Here is a 23114-nt window from a genome sequence, read left to right on the forward strand (position 1 = left end):
ACTGATTCATGAGCATTGTTCTGAAGAATCTGCTGATTTTGAATGGAATCCATGTGACCCTCAACTTTAACAAGATTCCCAGTACCTGGACTGGCCACACAGCCCCCTGCATGATGGAATTGCCTCCAAATTTTACTGTAGGTAGCAAGTGTTTTTTCTGGAATGTTATTTTTCCACCATGCATACTGCCTCTGTTGTGTCCAAATTACTCAGTTTTAGTTTCATCAGTCCACAGCACCTTATTCCAAAATGAAGCTGGCTTGTCCAATTGTGCTTTAGCATACTTCAAGCGACTGTGGCATGTACACAGAAAGGCTTCCTCTGCATTACAGCATCTCCTTTTGCAAAGTGCACTGTATAGTTGAACGATGCACAGAGACACTACCTGCAGCAAGATCATGTTGTAGATCTTTGGGTTGACTATGACTGCTCTCACTATCCTTTGCTTCAGCTTACCTGAGATTTTTCTTGGCCTGCCACTTCGGGCCTTAACTAGTACTGTGCCTGTGGTCTTCCATTTCCTCACTTTGTTCCTCACAGTGGAAACTAACAGTTGAAATCTCAGATAGCTTTTTGTATCCTTCCTCTCAACCATGATGTTGAACAATCTTTTTCAGGTCATTTGAGTGTTGTTTAGAGGCTCCCATGTTGCCACTCATTAGAAGAGATGCAAAGAGGGGAAACATTTGCAAATGGTCACCTTAAATACCCTTTCTCATGATTGGATTCACCTGTGTAAGGAGGTCAAGGGTCAATTTTGTGTTCCAATAATTAGTGCTAAATGTATTCAAATCAATAAAATGACAATGGTGCCCAAATGTATGCACCTGCCCAATTTAATTATTGCACTTTCTGCAAATACTAGAAACTTCATTTCACTTCTCAAATATCACTGTGTGCAATGATATATTTAACTGAAATTTCTGATCCAGACAACCAATGATTTATCAAGGAAAATAATGAAAATTATCAAACTTTTGCATACAACTGTAGTTTTGTTCAGTGTAAATACGCAATGCTAAAATACACTCGGCTGTATGAACACGTATCTTTTAATGGTGTCTACAGGAGGACGTGGGTATACAGGAAAACTGGAAGTTACTTTTGACCGCGTGTGATGTACATGCCCGCTGATGTCCGCGAGAGGCCTTGTAAATCACTCCAGAGGTGTTATCAGGTTACAGAAACGTTTACATTTTATAAGTGTTTATTCCTTGCTAGCTTTTATATAACATATGAGAAACACATTTTACACAGAAACAGCAGTTTCGGAGGGATTCCACCACACTGCATTAGCAGCCAGAGAGAGACCAGCCAGTGATGCCATGGTACCCCTCTACTCCGACTGGCTGTCAGTGTCCTTCCCGGACCCCCCACCCCACACAAAAAGCAAACTTGCATGATTCATGCTGTCCGCCAAAATGTCTCCTTAGTTCTCCTGAACGACTGCCCTTACACACTTTGTATGCTGTTCACTAAAAAGCAAGTCCTTTCGGCTGCTCCCTTGTTTTCGCTCTGGGTCGCCACAGGTGGATCTGTATGTTGAATTGGCACAAGTTCTATGGAGAAATGTTGCAAAGGTGGGATTTGAACTGGTAACCTTCTGCACTGAAACCAAGTGCACCAACCACCATTTCTGCTGCTGCATAATGTGGATATTGGTCCTCAAAAAAAAAAAAAAAAAAAAAAAAAAAAAAAAAAAAAAACCCACAGGGGAGGGGATCCACATCAGTGGTAGTTGTAATTCCCCATGAGACAGCCAGAGGCACCACTGAGCACTGACCTTTGCCCCATTATGGTTGTGTATTCAGTCAGCAGGTGGCGCTGCTGAGCTCTGCACATTCTTGTGATGAGCTTCAGTCTGCAGGTGAGCCTTGAGGAAAGTGAGCAGACTGAAGCCTTTCCCGTGTATGTTGTTCCCTGACCATTCAAAATGACTCACAGTGCCCCTAGTGGTCAAAAACAAGTTCTACTACAATTTGTAGGCTACAACTAAGATTGTGATTGTGCTCAGCATCTCCAATAGTTTCCTTGCACTTAACATCTGTATCTTTTATGTTTGAATACACCATTGTGATTACAGTCAGCAGAACTGGCAACAGAGTGCACATAGCACTCTGCACACAAAATATTCTTTGTCCATTTTCCAAAAACATTTAAAACATGCATCAAGCAATTTAAGAAAACATGAATCCTTTATTAAAAGATTTCTTTTTACAAAAAGAAAAGTTCACCTTGGAATGCTTGTTGCTAAATGCATCCAGAGTGTGGTCACGATTGCTTGATGTTGATGTTTTGATGATGCAAAGTGGCACGCACTGCCACGGAATGACCCCAAAACCCCTTCTCAAGGACCACAGGGCTGGTAGTGGCCTCCACTATTCCCCACTAACATCCCCCAGTCCTGTTCCAGTGTACTCCTCTCAAGAACTTTACTCTTTGGCAACAGCGATTGGCTTGTCCACCTCAATTTGTCCGCACTCAGTGATGACGACGTCTTGAAGAGGTTTGTCTCTGCCGTCAGTCTTTGTTTTCTCAATCTTTTTTACCACATCCTGGAAGACAAACCAAAGGATAGTACAGTTATTCAGCAAGAGTTTAGTTTTGACTTGTTTATGTACACACACACACACACACACACACACACACACACACACACACACACACACACACACACACACACACACACACACACGTGAAAGAAAGAAAAGAAAAAGAAAAAAGGATTAGATCACATGACATTTCTCTCACTCCAGAGCACAGCTTCATAAAGCAATCTAATCTTTCAGTTTACTAAATTTACTTAGTCGACTATAGTTAGTCGCCCAACATTATCCATTTAATCACCGTTTCACATTGACGGTTAAACTTGTAGATTCGGTTTCATGGGCATAACGGCGTAACGTGTGCCGCTGCCAACAGATGGCCCCAAATGTGCGACAGTTTTGTTTACTTCCAGGTTTGTTTGTTGGAATTAACTATCCAGCATTTGTTTCATTAACTGGCTTTTACGGACCCATATTAACAGCAGAATGATATACAGTAGTGTTCAGAATAATAGTAGTGCTATGTGACTAAAAAGATTAATCCAGGTTTTGAGTATATTTCTTATTGTTACATGGGAAACAAGGTACCAGTAGATTCTCACAAATCCAACAAGACCAAGCATTCATGATATGCACACTCTTAAGGCTATGAAATTGGGCTGTTAGTAAAAAAAAAAAAAAGTAGAAAAGGGGGTGTTCACAATAATAGTAGCATCTGCTGTTGACGCTACAAACTCAAAACTATTATGTTCAAACTGCTTTTTTTTAGCAATCCTGTGAATCACTAAACTAGTATTTAGTTGTATAACCACAGTTTTTCATGATTTCTTCACATCTGCGAGGCATTAATTTTGTTGGTTTGGAACCAAGATTTTGCTCATTTACTAGTGTGCTTGGGGTCATTGTCTTGTTGAAACACCCATTTCAAGGGCATGTCCTCTTCAAGTATTCTGACATATCCAAACTGATTCATGATAGTATGCGATATATAGGCCCAACACCATAGTAGGAGAAACATGCCCATATCATGATGCTTGCACCACCATGCTTCACTGTCTTCACTATGAACTATGGCTTGAATTCAGAGTCTGGGGGTCGTCTCACAAACTGTCTGCGGCCCTTGGACCCAAAAAGAACAATTTTAAACTCATCAGTCCACAAAATATTCCTCCATTTCTCTTTAGGCCGGTTGATGTGTTCTTTGGCCTCTTCTGCACGTCTTATTTAACAGAGGAACTTTGCGGGGGATTCTTGCAAATAAATTAGCTTCACACAGGCGTCTTCTAACTGTCACAGCACTTACAGGTAACTCCAAACTGTCTTTGATCATCCTGGAGCTGATCAATGGGTGAGCCTTTGCCATTCTGGTTATTCTTCTATCCATTTTGATGGTTGTCTTCGGTTTTCTTCCACACGTCTTTTTTTTCCCTCCATTTTAAAGCAATGGAGATCATTGTAGATGAACAGTCTATAATGTTGTGCACCTGTGTATAAGTTTCCCCCTCTCCAATCAACTTTTTAATCAAACTACGCTGTTCTTCTGAACAATGTCTTGAACGTCCCATTTTCCTCAGGCTTTCAAAGAGAAAAGCATGTTCAACAGGTGCTGGCTTCATCCTTTAATAGGGGACACCTGATTCACACCTGTTTGTTCCACAAAACTGACGAACTCACTGACTGAATGTCACAGTTGCCACACTACTATTATTGTGAACACCCCCTTTTCTACTTTTCTTTAATAATAGTCCAATTTCATAGCCTTAAGAGTGTGCATATCATGAATGCTTGGTCTTGTTGGATTTGTGAGAATCTACTGGTACCTTGTTTCCCATGTAACAATAAGAAATATACTCAAAACCTGGATTAATCTTTTTAGTCACATAGCACTACTATTACACTGAACACAACTGTACTTATTTCTTAGCGTAGCAGTCATACTCATGCACGCCACTAGCTCAGGCAGTGGATACTCTCGTTCTGGCCGAACGATATACAGTTTCTGCATTTTCTGTGTTAGTATGGGCCTGCGGTCGACGTGCTTGATGAATTTGTGCGCAAAAAGTAGTTCCCAAATAACTGTGATATATTGCTGTGAGATACTAACTATATCTCATCTAAAGATGGGCAGACACTGAACGATATTTTCCATTGTTGTACTCGGCTCCAGCTCAAACTGTACGACAAAACCGCAGGATGTAAAAGTTCAGAGCGCAGGATTTATGTTCACACTATATGGCCTGATGCGATCTGGCTACTCACATTGTACGTTCAAAAACCACGTCGGACTCATGTTTCTAGAAGCAAAACGTAAACAGAAGCTTTTCTTTTTTTCCCAAAACTTTATTTACATTTCTTATTTTTACAAAAACTCTCGATGGGAGACAAAGTTAAAATAAAATAAAATAAAATAAAATACAAGACTTTACATGAGTTGAAGAATTGGGGGGGCGGGGGGGGTGAGAACAGAAGCTGCTCTCCCAAAGAGATGATCACCGTTTATGCTCTCTCCAGTTCCGCATCGGTGTTTGCACATGTGCCATGCGAGAGGTTGGGGTAAATCGGCTCGCAGACCCTCACGAGGGCCAGCCAGAATATCAAACATGTTTGATTTTCATACCCCATACGATTGCAGATCGAGAGGTGGTCATGAGGTTAAACGCAGCTCGTTACTCCATGTATACTACAAGATGCAGGATACATGATTAAGCTGAAACTCTGTGCGATCCAAAAAATTCTCGCACTAGTGAAAAATCGGCTCAAAAAGGGCCAAAACTCGCACAGTGTAAGCCCACCTTAAATTAATTCTAAAAAATTACCAGTAGTCAAATTATAAAGATAACTGAAGTTTTAAGAGTGGTCGTAATAAATGTTTACGAAACTTAGTGTTTCAGCAACTTCACCTGTTATCGCTTAATCACACTGTAAACATTGACACGATGGAGTTTCATGCAGACGAGTTCAGAAAGATACGATTGGAATGTTTTGATGGCCATTTACAGTTGGCAATGAAAGACTTGGGTATTAACTTTGTGTTAAAGTCAGAACAAAAAGCTGCACTGAAAGAGACACATTCTGCATGTTGCCCACAGGTTGGCATTTGATTTGATTTCATTTTCACCAGGAAAATCCTAATGATTTCACCACTCAATCATATGTGTTATACATACACTACGGCAATGATACGTAACCAGTTTTCTTGCATTGGGCGTTGTGAATTTTTAGGAGCGCATCGCTGGGGCGGGTCAGGTGAAAGTAGTCCGGCGAGCTATCCCACAATGGCAAAACAGCAGCAATGTTGCTCCAACGAGAGCGCCACGCTGAGCAGTGTGCGCAGTTTCACTCTTCAGTTTCTTCTTCTACACTTCCATCATGCCTTTCTGCATACATAACATTGCTCAGCTTAACAGTGACACCCGGCGGATCGTGTGAGAACCGTCACAAACATGACAGATATCTGCTGCAACCATATCCAAAAGTGGAGGAAACTCTGCTTTCGAAGAAATATGTGCGATGTAGGGGTGCTTTTGAGTGTTCCATCAAGTGTTGGTACACGATAGCCACCATTTTTTGGTGATAAGACACTGACGTTTTCTTGACTAAAATAAGATTAGCCTCCTCTGTACCAAGCTAAAAACTTTAGTCGGGTAACGTGAAACTTTATCCAATTAAGCGCTTTGTGCAACAACTAACGTCAAGTTGAAGTAGTCAACTAAGTGAGTTTGACTCAAAAAAAAAAGAAAAAAAAGACTGCTTTATGAAACTGGGCTCAGTTTTTGACACTAACATCTTTGTAAGCAATTATTTTTCTCAAGTTTAAACAGATTTATTTTTATGCTTTCTCAAGTGACAGCTCAAACCTTTACTGACCTTTGTATACTGTGTGTGTACATTAGAAGATAACCCTCAGTTTACACACACACACATATACACACACACACACACGCACACGCATACACACGCACACACACGCACACACACGCACACACACGCACGCACGCGCGCGCGCACACGCATACACACACGCATGCACGCACACACGCACACACACGCACACACACGCACACACACGCACACACACGCACGCACACGCACGCACACGCGCGCGCACACGCATACACACACGCATGCACGCACACACGCATATATACACACACGCATATATACACACACACACACGCACATATACACACACACACACGCACACACACGCATATATACACACACGCACGCACACACACACGCACGCACGCACACGCATACATATATACACACGCACGCACACGCGCACACACATATATACACACACGCACACACATACACACACACACACTTCGCCAGCATTGGAACATAACTGCTGCTGCAGTTGGGCTGTTACGCTGTTTGAGGGTGCGAAAATTATAATTTATCAACATTGATTGTGGACGTGCTGGTTCACCTTTAAAAGCAGGACCACAATTTATTTAACCTATATCAAAGCTATTTAAAGATGTCAATCATGAAGACCGGGACTCTTGTCTGTTGCGCGCAAGAAACGAGAATAGTCCGCCGTTTAATTCACACAGTAGTGTTTTTTAACCCCCCCCTCGTTCCTCGCACGAAGGTTCTCTGGTGTGGACTAATGTTTCAGTCACTCTTTTCCACCAGCACTCAGTGCGTCGCTGTGGGAGAAGAGACTGACTGAAAAGTCAGCCTGCGTGGCTGTGGTAAAAATTCTCCAGCTGTGTGACGCAGAGCCAGCACTGCAGATGCAAGTGTTTGTAGGGGTGACCGGGACCGTTTGCCCACGGAAAATTTTAAATTTATAACTCTGAAACACTGCTGCTTGCATTTTGAGGGCCAAATGTGAAGTAAAGCCATAGCTTTTTTCTTCCCCCTCCATCTTGGTTACAGCTTTACATGGCAGGGTGTAGAAATTTACCTGTCAGGGCCAATGAACCAGTTACCTCTGGTGCCCTCTTTTGGGTGACCCAGAACTGTTCAGCAAGTTTGTAAAATAAAAATACTACTCTATCATTCTGGGAGGGAGATGGTCCGTGCCATCAGTCTTATAGCTACCAATACTTCATTAATCCATCCATCCATCCATCCATTTTCTTCCGCTTTATCCGGAGTCGGGTCGCAGGGGCAGCAGCTCAAGCAAAGCTGCCCAGACCTCCCGATCCACACACACCTCCCCCAGCTCCTCTGGGGGAACCCCAAGGCGTTCCCAAGCCAGCCGAGAACACCTCTCCAGCGCCTTGCTACTAGCATTATGCTGCATAACAAGACAATCAGGTAAAAAGTAAATTCCCTTCGGCTGCTCCCTTGTTTTGCACTCGGGGTCGCCACAGCAAATCCAAGGTGGATCTGCATGTTGAACTGGCACAGGTTTTACGCCGGATGCCCTTCCTGATGCAACTCCACATTACATGGAGAAATGTGGCAGGGGTGGGATTTGAACCCAGAGCCTTCTGAACTGAAACCAAGCGCATTAACCACTTGGCCACCACCCCTGCTAACTAGACAATTAGGTAACAGCTCAAAAATGGTTTTAATAACACTAATTGAAAATCAATATCAGATTAAAGTAATCAATTCTGAATCGGATCGATACTCAGCTCCAGTTTTAACTTTATTTTAGAAGCTATGGGGCTTTACAAAGTTAAAGCGCATCACTGCACAACAGTGGTTTGTGCAATGGTTTAACAAAAAGGTCGGTTCTTAAGGGGGCTAATAATTTTGTCCCTGGTAGTTTTTGGATTTTGTTAAATAATTTTATTTCTGTATGCAAAGTAAAATAAAGTATCCAAAAATAAAACTAGAATGTTCAGAAATGCTGTTGAAAATTCTTTGCTCCTTTAAAAAAAAAAAAAAAAAAAAAAAAAAGCACATGGGAAAATTTTGAAGAAAAGTTTATGGGGGGGGGGGGGGGGGGGCTAATAGTTTTGTTCACATCTGTACATCCCTTCAAAAACCAATGAACTTTTAATTCTCAAAAATATTCAACAATAGAACTGAAATTTTATATATATATATAAAAATTTCAGTATACGAGGGTAGGCTGAAAAGTACTAAGGCTGACTATGATGCAGTTGTCGAATTGAACAAATTCAGGGTTATCTTTCTACAGAGTCTCCCTGTAACTCCACACACTTCTTCCAGCGGTGCTAGAGTGCTTTGATTCCCTTGGCATAGAAGCTTTCATCTTGAGAGTCAAAATAGTCAACGGCAGCCATCACCTCATCATTGCTCCGATAGTGCTTCCCAGCCAAGTTGTTTTTCAGGTTTTGGAACAGATGAAAGTCCGAGGGTGCAAAGTCATGGGAGTACGGTGGGTGATCTACCAGTTCGAATCCACAATTGTGGATAGTGGCCATGGCCACTGTTGACTTGTAAGCTGGGGTATTGTCTTGATGGAACAGCACCCCTTTCGTCAGCTTTCGTGGTCGCTTCCTTTTGATAGCCTCGCGTAACTGTCTCAGTAGGTTAGAATAGTACTGTCCATTTATGGTTTGTCCCTTTTCAAGATAGTCCATGAACACAATGCCCTTGGCATCCCAGAAAACTGAAACCATGACCTTCCCTGCAGACGAAACGACCTTGGCCTTCTTTGGAGGTGGTGACCTTGGGTGTTTCCACTGCATTGATTGGTTTTTGTCTCTAGTTCAAAGGGGTGATCCCAACACTCATCCTGGGTAAGAAAACGTTCCATGTAGTTGGCTGGATCCTCTTCAAATTGCGCCAAGTTTGCCTTCGACATGACTAGCCTGGTGCATTTCTGATCAGGCGTCAGAAGACGTGGCACCCACCGAGTTGACACCTTTGACGTTCCAAGTTCTTCATGCAGAATGTGTTCAATTCTCTCACGGGATATTCCCACAGCATCTGCTAGCTGATTAATCGTCAATCGTCTGTCGTCCATCACCATTTCATGAACAAGGTCAATGTTTTTCTGGGTTGTGGCTGTTGCAGGCCGCCCAGACCTTGGGTCGTCTTCAAGGCTCTCTCTGCCCCTCTTAAATTCAGCTGCCCACTTCTGCACTGTAGATATGGAGGGAGCGTCATCCCCTAATGTAGCAACCATATCCGCATGAATGTCCTTGGGCTTTAACCCCTTCTTATGCAGGTACTTAATCACACCGCAATGCCAGATTTTGTCCATTTTTGCCGTTTCCCTCTACCACGAACTTTCAAACTTGGCTATGAACCACAAACTACCTCACAACCTGGAAGAAAATAACAGTCATCAGAAGAGTTGAACTTAATGAATGCCAAGTTTTATTGAAATGGCATTTCTCCTTCTTGGTGAGCCATAGAACTTTTCAGCCTACCCTCGTGTATATACACTCAACAAAAATATAAACGCAACACTTTTGGTTTTACTCCCATTTTGTATGAGATGAACTCAAAGATCTAAAACTTTTTCCACATACAGAATATCACCATTTCCCTCAAATATTGTTCACAAACCAGTCTAAATCTGTGATAGTGAGCACTTCTTTGCTGAGATAATCCATCCCACCTCACAGGTGTGCCATACCAAGATGCTGATTAGACACCATGATTAGTGCTCTGGTGTGCCTTAGACTATCCACAATAAAAGGCCACTCTGAAAGGTGCAGTTTTGTTTTATTGGGGGGGGGGGGGGGGGGGGGGGGGGATACCAGTCAGTATCTGGTGTGAACCACCATTTGCCTCATGCAGTGCAACACATCTCCTTCGCATAGAGTTGATCAGGTTGTCAATTGTGGCCTGTGGAATGTTGGTCCACTCCTCTTCAATGGCTGTGCGAAGTTGCTGGATATTGGCAGGAACTGGTACATGCTGTCGTATACGCCGGTCCAGCGCATCCCAAACATGCGCAATGGGTGACATGTCCGGTGAGTATGCCGGCCATGCAAGAACTGGGACATTTTCAGCTTCCAAGAATTGTGTACAGATCCTTGCAACATGGGGCTGTGCATTATCCTGCTGCAACATGAGGTGATGTTCTTGGATGTATGGCACAACAATGGGCCTCAGGATCTCGTCACAGTATCTCTGTGCATTCAAAATGCCATCACTAAAATGCACCTGTGTTCTTCGTCCATAACAGATGCCTGCCCATACCATAACCCCACCGTCACCATGGGCCACACGATCCACAACACTGACATCAGAAAACCGCTCACCCACACGACGCCACACACGTTGTCTGCCATCTGCCCTGGACAGTGTGAACCGGGATTCATCCATGCAGAGAACACCTCTCCAGCGTGCCAAACGCCAGCGAATGTGAGCATTTGCCCACTCAAGTCGGTTACGACGACGAACTGGAGTCAGGTCGAGACCCCGATGAGGATGACGAGCATGCTGGTTGGATGTACTGCTAAATTCTCTGAAACGCCTTTGGAGACGGCTTATGGTAGAGAAATGAACATTCAATACACGAACAACAGCTCTGGTTGACATTCCTGCTGTCAGCATGCCAATTGCACGCTCCCTCAAATGTTGCGACATCTGTGGCATTGTGCTGTGTAATAAAACTGCACCTTTCTCATATATCAGTGAGCGGATACAATGTGGAATAAAATGTGTTTTATCTGTTGCGTTAAACACAACTTAAGCCAATTTAAGATAAAGTATAATGTGATGTAAATGTCAGATTTCATTATTTTGTTATATTTCATGTGATTTGATGTTATTCGTAGGTCATAAATACAACCCCTATTCCAATGAAGTTGGGATGTTGTGTAAAACGTAAATAAAAAACAGAATACAATGATTTGCAAAACCTCTTCAACCAATAAAGAATAGAATACACCACAAAGACAAAATATTTAATGTTCAAACTGATAAAGTTTATTGCTTTGGTGCACATATTTGCTCGTTTTTAAATGAATGTCTGCAACATGTTTCCAAAAAAAAAAAGCTGGGACAGTAGTATGTTTACCACTGTGTTACATCACCTTTCCTTCTAACAACACTAAGTGTTTGGGAACTGGGGACACTCATGATTGGGTATAAAAGGAGCATCCCCAAAAGTCTCAGCTGTTCACAAGCAAAAATGGGGCGAGGATCACCAATGCGTGAAAAATCCAACAGTTTAAGAACAATGTTTCTCAACATTCAATTGCAAGGAATTTGGGGATTCCATCATCTACAGTTCATAATATAATCATAAGATTTAGAGAATCTGGAGAACTTTCTACATGTAAGCAGCAAGGCCAAAAACCAACATTGAATGCCCGTGACCTTCGATCCCTCAGGTGGCACTGCATTAAAAACCAACATCATTGTGTAAAAGGATCTTACCGCGTGGGCTCAGGAACACTTCAGAAAGCCATTGTCAGTTAAGACAGTTCGTTGCTACATCTACAAGTGCAAGTTAAAACACTACCATGCAAAGCGAAAGCCATACGTCAACAACATCCAGAAATGCAGCCGCTTTCTCTGGGCCCGATCTCATTTGAAATGGACAGACGCAAAGTGTGTTGTGGTCTGATGAGTCCACATTTCAAACTGTTTCTGGAAATCATGGATGCAGTGTCCTCTGGACAAAAGAGGGAAAAAGACCATCCAGACTGTTACCAGCACTAAGTTCAAAAGCCAGCATCTGTGATGGTACCATCAATGCTGAAAGGTACATCCAGGTTTTGGAGTAACACATGCTGCCATCCAAGCAACATCTTTTTCAGGGACATCCCTGTTTATTTCAGCGAGACAATGCCAAGCCACATTCTGCACGTGTTACAACAGTGTGGCTTCGTAGTAAAAGAGTGCGGGTACTAGACTGGCCTGTCTGCAGTCCAGACCTGTTGCCCAATTGAAAATGTGTGGCGCATTACGAAGCACAAAATACGACAACGGAGAACCCGGACTGTTGAACAACTAAAGTCGTACATCAAGCAAGAATGGGAAAGAATTCCACCTATAAAGCTTCAACAATTAGTGTCAGTTCCCAAATGCTTATTGAGTGTTGTTAGAAGGTGATGTAACACAGTAGTAAACTTACTACTGTCCCAAATTTTTTGAAACGTGTTGCAGGCATCCATTTCAAAATGAGCAAATATTTGCACAAAGACAAAGTTTATCAGTTTTAACATTAAATATCTTGTCTTTGTGGTGTATTCAATTGATTATAGGTTGAAGAGGATTTGCAAATCATTGTATTCTGTTTTACTTTACATTTTACACAATGTCCCAACTTCATTGGAATTGGGGTTGTACATGACAAATTTACTTTTGATACTTAAGTACAGTAAATATCCGACACTAAAACTTTTACTCAATATTTTTTAAAAGGAGACTTTAACTTTTACCAAATTATTTTATTGTAAGATATTGTACTTTCACTCAACGTCCCAACTTCATTCGAAATGGGGTTGTAGGATTTAAAAGCAAAAAAAAAAAAAACAACATGACCAGGATGGAAATAAGTGTTTTTTTCGTGCCATCCTCAGCAAGTACAGTGAGGAAACTAAGTATTTGAACACCCTGCGATTTTGCAAGTTCTCCCACTTAGAAATCATGAAGGGGTCTGAAATTTTCATCTTGTGTGTATGTCCACTGTGAGAGACAATCTTAAAAAATAAAAAAATAAAAATATCCGTAAATCACAATGTATGATTTTTTAAAAATAATTTATTTGTATGTTACCGCTGCAAATAAGTATTTGAACACCTGTGAAAATCAATGTTAATATTTGGTACAGTAGCCTTTGTTTGCAATTACAGAGGTCAAACGTTACCTGTAGTTTTTGACCAGGTTTGCACGCACTGCAGCAGGGATTTTGGCCCACTCCTCCACACAGATCTTCTCTAGATCAGCCAGGTTACTGGGCTGTCGCTGAGAAACACTTAGTTTGAGCTCCCTCCAAAGATTTTCTATTGGGTTTAAGTCTGGAGGCCAGAACCTTGATATGCTTCTTACGGAACCACTCCTTGGTTATCCTGGCTGTGTGCTTGGGGTCAATGTCATGCTGGAAGACCCATCCACGACCCATCTGCAATGCTCTAAGTGAGGGAAGAAGGTCGTTCCCCAAAATCTCACAATACATGACCCCAGTCATCCTCTCCTTAATACAGTGCAGTCGTCCTGTCCCATGTGCAGAACACCACACCCAAAGCATGATGCTTCCACTCCCATGCTTCACAGTAGGGACGGTGTTTTTCGAATGGTACTCAGCATTCTTCTTCCTCCAAACACAGCGAGTGGAATTAAGACCACATAACTTTCTATTTTGGTCTCATCTGACCACATAACTTTCTCCCGTGACTCCTCTGGATTATCCAAATGGTCATGGGCAAACTTAAGACGGGCCTGGACGTGTGCTGATTTAAGCAGGGGAACCTTCCGTGCCATGCATGATTTTAACCCATGACGTCTTAAGGTATTACCCACAGTAACCTTGGAAACAGTGGTGCCAGCTCTCTTCAGGTCATTGACCAGCTCCTCCCGTGCAGTTCTGGGCTGATTCCTTACCTTTCTTAGGATCATTAATACACCACGAGGTGGGATCTTGCATGGAGCCCCAGTCCGAGGGAGATTGACAGTCATGTTAGCTTCTTCCATTTTCTAATAATTGCTCCAACAGTTGATCTTTTGTCACCAAGCTGCTTGGCAATTGCCCCGTAGCCCTTTCCAGCCTTGTGGAGGTCTACAATTTTGTCTCTGGTGTCTTTGGACAGCTCTTTGGTCTTAGCCATGTTAGTAGTTGGAGTCTTACGGCTTGTGTGGGGTGGACAGGTGTCTTTATGCAGCTAACAACCTCAAACAGGTGCTTCTAATTTGGAATAATAAGTGGAGGCGGACTAACAGGTCTTTAGGGCCAGAATTTTTGCTGATTGACAGGTGTTGAAATACTTATTTGCAGCAGTAACATACAAATAAATTATAAAAAAAAAAAAAAATCATGCATTGTGATTTCCTTTTTTTTTTTTTTTTTAGATTAAGTCTCTCACAGTGGACATGCACCTAAGATGAAAATTTCAGACCCCTCCATGATTTCTAAGTGGGAGAACTTGCAAAATCACAGGATGTTCAAATACTTATTTTCCTCACTGTATATGTATGTATATTGTCACTGTTATATCATATCCTGTATTTTGACAAATCAATCAATATCGGATGGATATAGCATTTACTGTTGTGCTAAAAACTTACAGTAGCTTTAACAGAATGATGCACATCTTTAAGGATGGATAAGTTCATACAGTAATCATCAGCACATGACATCTGTTCTCATATTGTGCATGCACATTTTCCTTTCCATTCCACTTTAGGTTCAGCTAAATGAAATGTGTTGACATGCCCTCCTGGCAGCGGGGGCTCTATGGGACAAATCCTAGTCCTTTACCAACACAACCTTTCCATTTGCCTCATCTTCCCTTCTCCACTGGGAGCTGAAAAAAAAATGCACTTTTCACGACTGCTTCAGTGATTGCAGCTGAAAACAAAACACCAATTTTCTGTGAGAAGTGACGCTCTTTGTGGGTAGAGACTAATCCCCGCGCGGAGTTTGGGAGTGTCAGCACAAACCATTCGGTGGATGGAAGTTTCAGTGGAAACCATTTTAAACCAGTGTGGCATGACCGCTAGGTGACAGCGAGTATGCTTTCAAGTTTACCGAGCTGGGCTGAATGTTTGTGCTGAAACTCTCACACTCTGCCCAGCGATTCTCTGTCGTGTTGGTGCTGGCTGTCCCCTGATGTGGTCAAATCCTATGATATCACGTAGAGGTTCAAACAAGACTGTGCTGCCCTATTTACTGCAAATCCAGCTTAATTTCTGCATTTCTACATGTGGAAGCCTGGTCGGTAGAGTTATAAACCAAGTATATTTTTAATATCTCAAAGTCTCATTTTCCACAAGTTTTTAGTTAGTTTGCCTTCAGTGGACATTAGGGTCACTGTAACTGGGTATTTTCACCAACAGGCATGTTGGCAACTATTTTAACACACACACACACACACACACACACACACACACACGAAGAGTTCATGGACAGGGAGGAGGGAAACCACCCCTCCAGGGCCGACAACCCCACAAGGAAACAATCAAAAACACTAATACATATAAAACTTCACTATCGCACCATTTTTTAAAATATGAAAATCATCACTCCATTTAAAATGAACAGTGTGAGACTCACCATGCCCTCCAGTACTTTTCCAAAGACGACATGTCTGCCATCCAACCACGGAGTCTTAACTGTAGTGATGAAAAACTGGGAGCCATTGGTGTCTTTGCCGGCATTGGCCATGCTCAACCAACCAGGGCCATAGTGCTTCAGCTTAAAGTTTTCGTCAGGGAAACGGTCTCCATAGATGCTCTTACCTAATTTGAAAAGGAAATAAAAGGGGGTGTATTTAAAATGGACTGTCTGTAAATGTCAGTTTCTAATTTCTGAGACTGTGGTTGCTGGAGTGTTTCATTCTGTCGTATCGCTCACAGTTAATCAGCCATGAACGACTTTTTGAATGCTTTCACTTTCAGCCGATGAAACCCACTGCTTCTAAATCAACAGAGAAATGATCATTTTCCCATTACACACCCTCAAAAATAATAGCGAGAACCCTGTCAGATGTGTCACCACTTTGCCAAGGTCTGGAAGAAGACCCAAATTGTCACCCTCAGATGAGAGGAAATTGGTTAGGATGTTCAGCAACAACTTATGGACCACCAAGGCTCAGGCCTGCCATAAACTGGAAACTGCTGGAACACCAGTGCCACTGTCCACAATGAAGAAAGTTTTACATCACCATGGACTGAGAGGGTTCCAACCAAGAAAGAAGCCTCTACTCCAAAACTGACACCTTCAAGCTAACTGAAATGTACAGTTGCCCACAAGAACAAGCCAAATGCCTTCTGGAGAAAGGTTTTATGGTCAGACTACACAAAAACTGAGCTACCATATTTACTCCATTAAAGGCCCCCTTCATATTAAACATAGGCTTTAACATAAAATGTGGAAAAAGTGAAGTGTTGTGAATACTCCCTGGATGCACTGTATGCATGATCTTTAAATTGTCAAAAAATCTGAAATTTTGGCAGGAAAAAGGCTGGCCATAAATGTAATTCTGCAAGGGTCAGTAGTCTTACCTCCAGTGCCATCTCCTCTGGTAAAGTCTCCACCCTGGATCATGAAATCTGGGATAACTCTATGGAATTTGCTGCCCTTGTATCCAAATCCTTTCTGTTTGATTAGAAGTGAGGAAGAGGGGAAAAAAAACAAAAAAACAAACACAAACCATAAGGGAAATCTGAAGAGTTACTGGGCTGTAAGAATTAAGGTGGTATGTGAATGAAATATGCTAATTAGAATCCAGTCTTGAAATCATGTTGGTAAGCAAAATAAAGGATGCTGCATTAAATCTACAAATTATGTTCGACATTCCCCCCGCCATCATAAACACATTATCATCATCTGTATTATTTTTACTTCTATTTTGTCTTTAAATGGACCACAATAAGTGTTTTCACTTTCTTGTATCATGCTTGCATTAACAATTATATACTTACTTGTAGAGGTGCACCGATCAGGATTTTTTAGGCCGATCACCGAAATTTGATCGGCCGATACCGATCAAGGCCGATACCGATCAAGTACATATTTGGATCATGCCCAAAATAATAATAATATATAAACAAAAATAAATTTAAGAAATATTACAATTTGAAAACAAATGCACCCGAACGTGATAACAGCTGCAAATGCGTAATGCTAACTTAACATTGAAAATGCCATAGACATGCTAGCACATTAGCATCGCTCCTGTTTTTAAGTTATAAAATACATCTATCAACTGTTTCAGAAGACCATAACAGGTCAGTTTAACATAGAAAAGGTAAATAATACTCACAGATGTATGCTCTTTAGGGTTTTAGCAAGGGAAAATTAAGCGAAAGAAAAAGTATAAATGAAGCAACAGGCTCGAAGCATTGCTTCAATCTGCGAACCACTGGTTTGATTGGTTCAAGGTTCAGAGCAAAGCCGCGCTGCAGAAAAGTTGATCATGGTCCCGCTGCAGGGTCTAATCAATGTAGAGAAATGATCATTTTCCTGACAAACACACCAAGTGCTCCCTGCGCTACTGCCTGCACTGTTGTGATCGGTCCTTTTGATCGGCGCATTTTGCCTATCACCGATCAAGGCGTGATCGGCCGATAATGATCGGTGGCCGATCGATCGGTGCACCTCTACTTACTTGCAGAACTTACTAAATCATACACACTTTAATATAAAGATTATTTACTGCCCCTGCAGGAATGGCATGCGAGTCCAGAATGTGGTTAGAACCATCCATTGGTCAGTGTTGTTAGCCAATATCCGTAGCTTCTACAAAAATCAGTCCTATCAACGTTGCATTTTGGCAGCGTTCATCCTTGAGCCAAAACACTTAAGCATACCAAACGACAAATGTCAGCAGTCCAGTTTCTCTGATCAAAGTTACAAACATATGCATGCTGTCTTTTCTGCATTCTGCTGCAAGCAGGTGCTTTTAATCCGACACACCCACAAACAGAGAAGGTGGTGGAAAACAAACGCATTACAGTTTGCACTCATGGTAACGGCAAAATGAGACTTAACTAAACCAAATGAACTGCAAAAATACAAATAAACACTATAAATCAATAACACTAACAACACTGTTAAACTAACATGAACCACCACAACAACACTGAAAACCCCCAAACCCTGAACTACCATGGTGCATTGCAGCACATACATTGTTTACTGGTTAGCTAAAATTGCCAATTTCTCCACAAATATTTCTCCAATCAACTTTGTTCTCGCAACGTTCATCCCTAACCCAAAATACATGAGCATACCAACCAGTAAATGTCAGCTCTCCCCGGTTTCTGCATGATCAAAGCTATGCACGCACAGAGGCCACTTGGCTATTACAATATAGATAACCAATGTTTCTGAGAACTGCTTCAGATCTGTGTTGTAAAGCAGTCCTTTGATATCTTGACTGTGTGCTTTGGGACACTGCCCTTCTGGAAAATTAACCTTCGGCCCAGTCTGAGGTCAAGAGCGCTCTGGAGCAGGTTTTCATCCAGGATGTCTCTGTACATTGGTGCATTCATCTTTCCCTAAATCCTGACTGGTCTCTCAGTTCCTGCCGCTGAAAAAGATCCCCACAGCATGATGCTGCCACCACCATGCTTCACTAAAGGGATGGTGCCTGGTTTCCTTCAAATATAATGCCTGGCATTCATGCCAAAGGGTTCAATCTTTGTCTCAAACCAGAGAATTTTGTTTCTCATGGTCAGAAAGTCCTTCAGGTGCCTTTGGCAAACTCCAGGCAGGCTGCCATATACCTTTTACTAAGGGCTGACCTCCGTTCAGCCACTTTACCACACAGGGCTGATTGGTGGATTGCTGCAGAGATGGCTGTCCTTCTGGAAGGTTTTTCTCTCTCCACAGAGGAATGCTGGAGCTCTGACAGCGTGACTACTGGGTTCTTGGTCATCTCCCTGACTAAGGCCCTTCTACCCCGATCGCTCAGTTTAGACGGGCAGCCAGCTCTAGGAAGAGTCCTGGTGGATCCAAACTTCTTCCATTTACAGATGATGGAGGCCACTGTGCTCACTGGGACCTTCAAAGCAGCAGAAATGTTTCTGTACTCTACCACAGATTTGTGACTTGAGACAATTCCTTTGACTTCATGCTTGGTTTGTGCTCTGACATGCACTGTGAACTCTGGGACCTTACACATAGACAGGTGTGTGCCTTTCCAAATCATGTCCAATCAACTGAATTTACCCCAAGTGGACTCCAATTAAGCTGTAGAAACATCTCAAGGGTGATCAGTGGAAACAGGATGCACCTGAGCTTGAACTTCATGGCAAAGGCTGTGAATACTTAAGTACTTGTGATTTCTTAGTTGTTATATAATATATACAAAAATCTAAAGAAAAAAAAATTCACATGGTCATTGTGGGGTTTGTGTGTAGAATGTTGAGGGGGAAAAAAAAATGTCATCCATTTTGGAATAAAACTAACATAAAAATAAATGTGGAAATGTGTAGCGAGGTGAATACTTTCTGGATGCACTGTACATATACTGCCTCTGAAGCACATGTATGCATGAGATATTTGCAGTAAGTGTTGCATGTGGTACAGATACCTAGCAAACGTATACTACTGCATCATGTACATAAGTAAAGTAAGCATTAATACCTCTCCTGTTGCCAACTGTATGAAGTTCTCAACGGTTTTGGGAACAGTTTTCCCAAACAACCCGATGACAATTCGCCCAGCAACATCATCACCGATTTTAATGTCAAAGTACACCTGTGAAGAATTAAATTCAAGAAATTAGTTTACTTGCCATCAGAACGGGGAAATTAAAGTAATATTTAAACAGTCTGATATTTTTATACACTCCAGGTAATTCTGTAGAGATCTTCTCTTTCTTAAACAGATTTTCAAACTGGTATGAATGAAGACTAAGTAATTAGACAAATGCATAAATATTGTACATTTATTGATACATTTCAACATTTGTAATTATACACATACTTATTCATTTAGCCTTGATTCATGTTTGGTCCTCTGAAGGCTAAAGATGCATGTATGAGCTGCGCGGTCAGCATCACCCCCTCAGCCAAATGATTTAATTAACAAAAGAGACACATCTATATGCCCATCTGATTATTAATCAGATAACCATAATAACCTGATCTGGGGCATTTACATGCACTTCAGTAATCCAATAATTGGAAAAACCGGGTTTACATTTCTGCTTAAAACTGACTTTAGAATGATTTAAGAGGTTTTATTTTGTCATTTGAAGGTTAATAATCACGTTATTCCCTTTGATCGTTTTGGGTGTAGAGAGACATACTCAGAGAGTCAGACTCAGACATGCTGTTTTTCGCGCTCTCATCACTCCACCTTTTATTATGAGGTAATGTTGAATTTATGTGGAAATGACTGTTGTACAAAAGCTTCAGATATCCGTCACTGAGACAGATGGTGACTGGAATGCAGTTTTAAGCAGAAACTAGACCATTTTAAGAAGAAACGAGGCGATAATCTGTGAATCGCTGCTGACACTCCGGAATGACGCATATGTACTGAAAGCAGGGGGAATTCTGAGCTCCTCACACCAGTTCCGGTGTCAAGGACTCAGCACCCCCCTGCCTTCACTGCGCATGCATCGTGGCGAAGCGATAGCAGATATTAACAGATTATCACCTCGTTTCTCCTTAAAACTGACTTTAGAATGATTTAAGAGCTTTTACATTGTCATATGACAGTTAATAATGACATTATTCCGTGTGATCGCTTTGGGTGTAAAGAGTCAGTCTCAAAGAGTCGTTAACGTGCTGCTGTCGCACTGTGATCACTCCTCTGTCTTTTGTAGAAATGACTACATAAAATCAACAGATAAATTCTGTTGTCAAAGCTAGTTTTTTCCAACTTCGCCTTTTGGCTAAAATAAAGCACTTTCTCAGTAGACGTGATCTTGAGACAGCCATTCATGCTTTCATCAGCTCCAGACTTGATTATTGTAATGCACTTTATTCGGGCATTAATCAGTCTCTTGCACGTCTCCAGTTGGTGCAGAATGCTGCTGCTCGTCTTTTAACAAAGAGACGTGAGCATGTTACACCCGTCCTGTACTCACTCCACTGGCTTCCAGTTCGTTTTAGAATTGATTTTAATGTTTGTTTTTAAAGCTATTTATGGCCTTGCACCTCCCTACTTGTCTGAAATTTTAACTTTGCGCACCTACAGTAGAACATTAAGGGCGTCTGGCCAGCTTTACTTAGATGCTCCAAGGTCAAGATATAAACGCTGGGGTGATCATGCTTTCGCGGTAGCTGGCCCGAGACTGTGGAATGAGCTACCTCTTGAGTTACGTACTATTCCTGACCTAGCACTTTTTAAATCTAAGTTAAAGACTTATTTATTTAAACTGGCTTTTAACACTTAGTGGGGAGGTGACATGTTCTGTTATTTTTATGTGTTTTAAAATTTTATTTTATGTGTGTTTTATTTTTGTAAATTTGTGTTTTTAATGTTAAGCACTTTGGACACCAGTTGGAGCTGTAAAGCGCTTATAAATAATGTTGATTGGTTGATTCATTGATGACTGTTGTACAAAAGCTTCAGATATCCGTCGCTGAGATAGATGATGACTGGAGTGCAGTTTTAAGCAGAAACGAGGTGATAAGTCAATAACTGCTGCTGACGCTCCGAAATGACGCATGCGCAGTGCTGACCTCACACCGGTTCTGCCGATTGGTACCAGCAGCTTACACTTTTTAAAAAGTGCGGGTGAAAAAAATTCAAAAGCACTAAAAACATAACATACCCACCCAGCGAAAAGTAGTAAATTAATTTTTTGCCAATTTCTTACTAGCATTCTACACCTTGTTCGACTCAAACGTTCACACAAAGGTAGACACGGACAAACAGGCTGTAAAAACTGTACAAACCGCGTGAGACACAGCTTTTACCCTAGAGCTGTGGCCTCCATCACAGCCCATCCCCCTGCTCAGACACACACACACACACACAGTGGGTGGAACCACACAGGCTAGACTATACAGTACACCTACCTACAATTTTGCAGTGAATTGTTGCACAACTGCACTAGGTATTTACATTTTGCATTGTGCATACCTTTTTAATGTGCATATTATATTTTTGTATATTTTATATAGTCTAGGGCAGTTTCATTATACGTTACAGTAAAGTGATTCTGATTCGAAAAGGCATCATGTAGTTTTAATTAATTTTTTAAAAGGCAATTAAACAGCAAAATATAGCCATTTGGAAAGGGCAACAGTATTATTATTTTGTAGGAATATCGGAAACCACATTTTATCAAAAGCATAACATATAGATTGTGACATGTTATTTACGTACACCAGCAGTGTTCAATAGCGAACTTCAGCCTTTTAACTAGTTAACATTATATACTGTTAAAACAACTTTGGAAAAAGAAAGATTAGTTTAGTCAAGAACGAACCGCTTCAGCTTCAGACCAACTTAAGTCTGACGTGGCTACAAAATGGAACCGCTAGCGGCTATCATTAGCTTCACTGATTTTAGCTACCTACCTTCGCAGTTACTCTGGGACCCTTCTTCTTCTCATCGGCAGAGGAACCATTCGGGAAAACAAGGAAGATAACTGTTCCTACAATAAGTGTAGCCGCTACGAGGAACTTCATTTTTCTTTCGTAGAACCTCACCATCAACAAAGACCGAAAGAGGAGGAGCCCAGAGAAAGCCTGCTACTCCAGCTAGCTGCATATAAACTGCTGGGGAAAAACGAAGCGCCGTGCTCGGGGGCGGAGACTGTAGCCGGCTGTCTGTTCCACGCATAGAGTTATATAATAGAAAGGTTAGAAGGCGCACTCTAACCAAATGCAACCCCGCCCGCCATTTTGAAAGTGGTCTATATATACACAACAAAAATATAAATGCAACACTTTTGGTTTTGCTCCCATTTTGTATGAGATGAACTCAAGATCTAAACCTTTTTCCACATACACAATATCACCATTTCCTTCAAATATTGTTCACAAACCAGTCTAAATCTGTGATAGTGAGCACTTCTCCTTTGCTGAGATAATCCATCCCAC

General features: G+C 41.7%; 1 protein-coding gene across 1 annotated transcript; it reads right to left on the reverse strand.

The window, feature by feature from the left end:
• Window positions 1-2176: 2176 nt before the first annotated feature.
• Window positions 2177-22774, reverse strand: ppib (peptidylprolyl isomerase B (cyclophilin B)). Its single transcript, XM_034175940.1, has 5 exons — window positions 22590-22774; window positions 19696-19809; window positions 16608-16701; window positions 15658-15842; window positions 2177-2555 (listed from the first exon to the last, which is right to left on the reverse strand). The coding sequence occupies exons 1-5, from the start codon at window positions 22722-22724 to the stop codon at window positions 2433-2435; spliced, it is 651 nt and encodes a 216-aa protein (XP_034031831.1). The 5' UTR covers window positions 22725-22774; the 3' UTR covers window positions 2177-2432.
• Window positions 22775-23114: the final 340 nt, after the last annotated feature.

The sequence above is a fragment of the Thalassophryne amazonica genome, chromosome 8 (genome assembly GCF_902500255.1).
Source record: "Thalassophryne amazonica chromosome 8, fThaAma1.1, whole genome shotgun sequence".
Lineage (NCBI taxonomy): Eukaryota > Metazoa > Chordata > Actinopteri > Batrachoidiformes > Batrachoididae > Thalassophryne > Thalassophryne amazonica.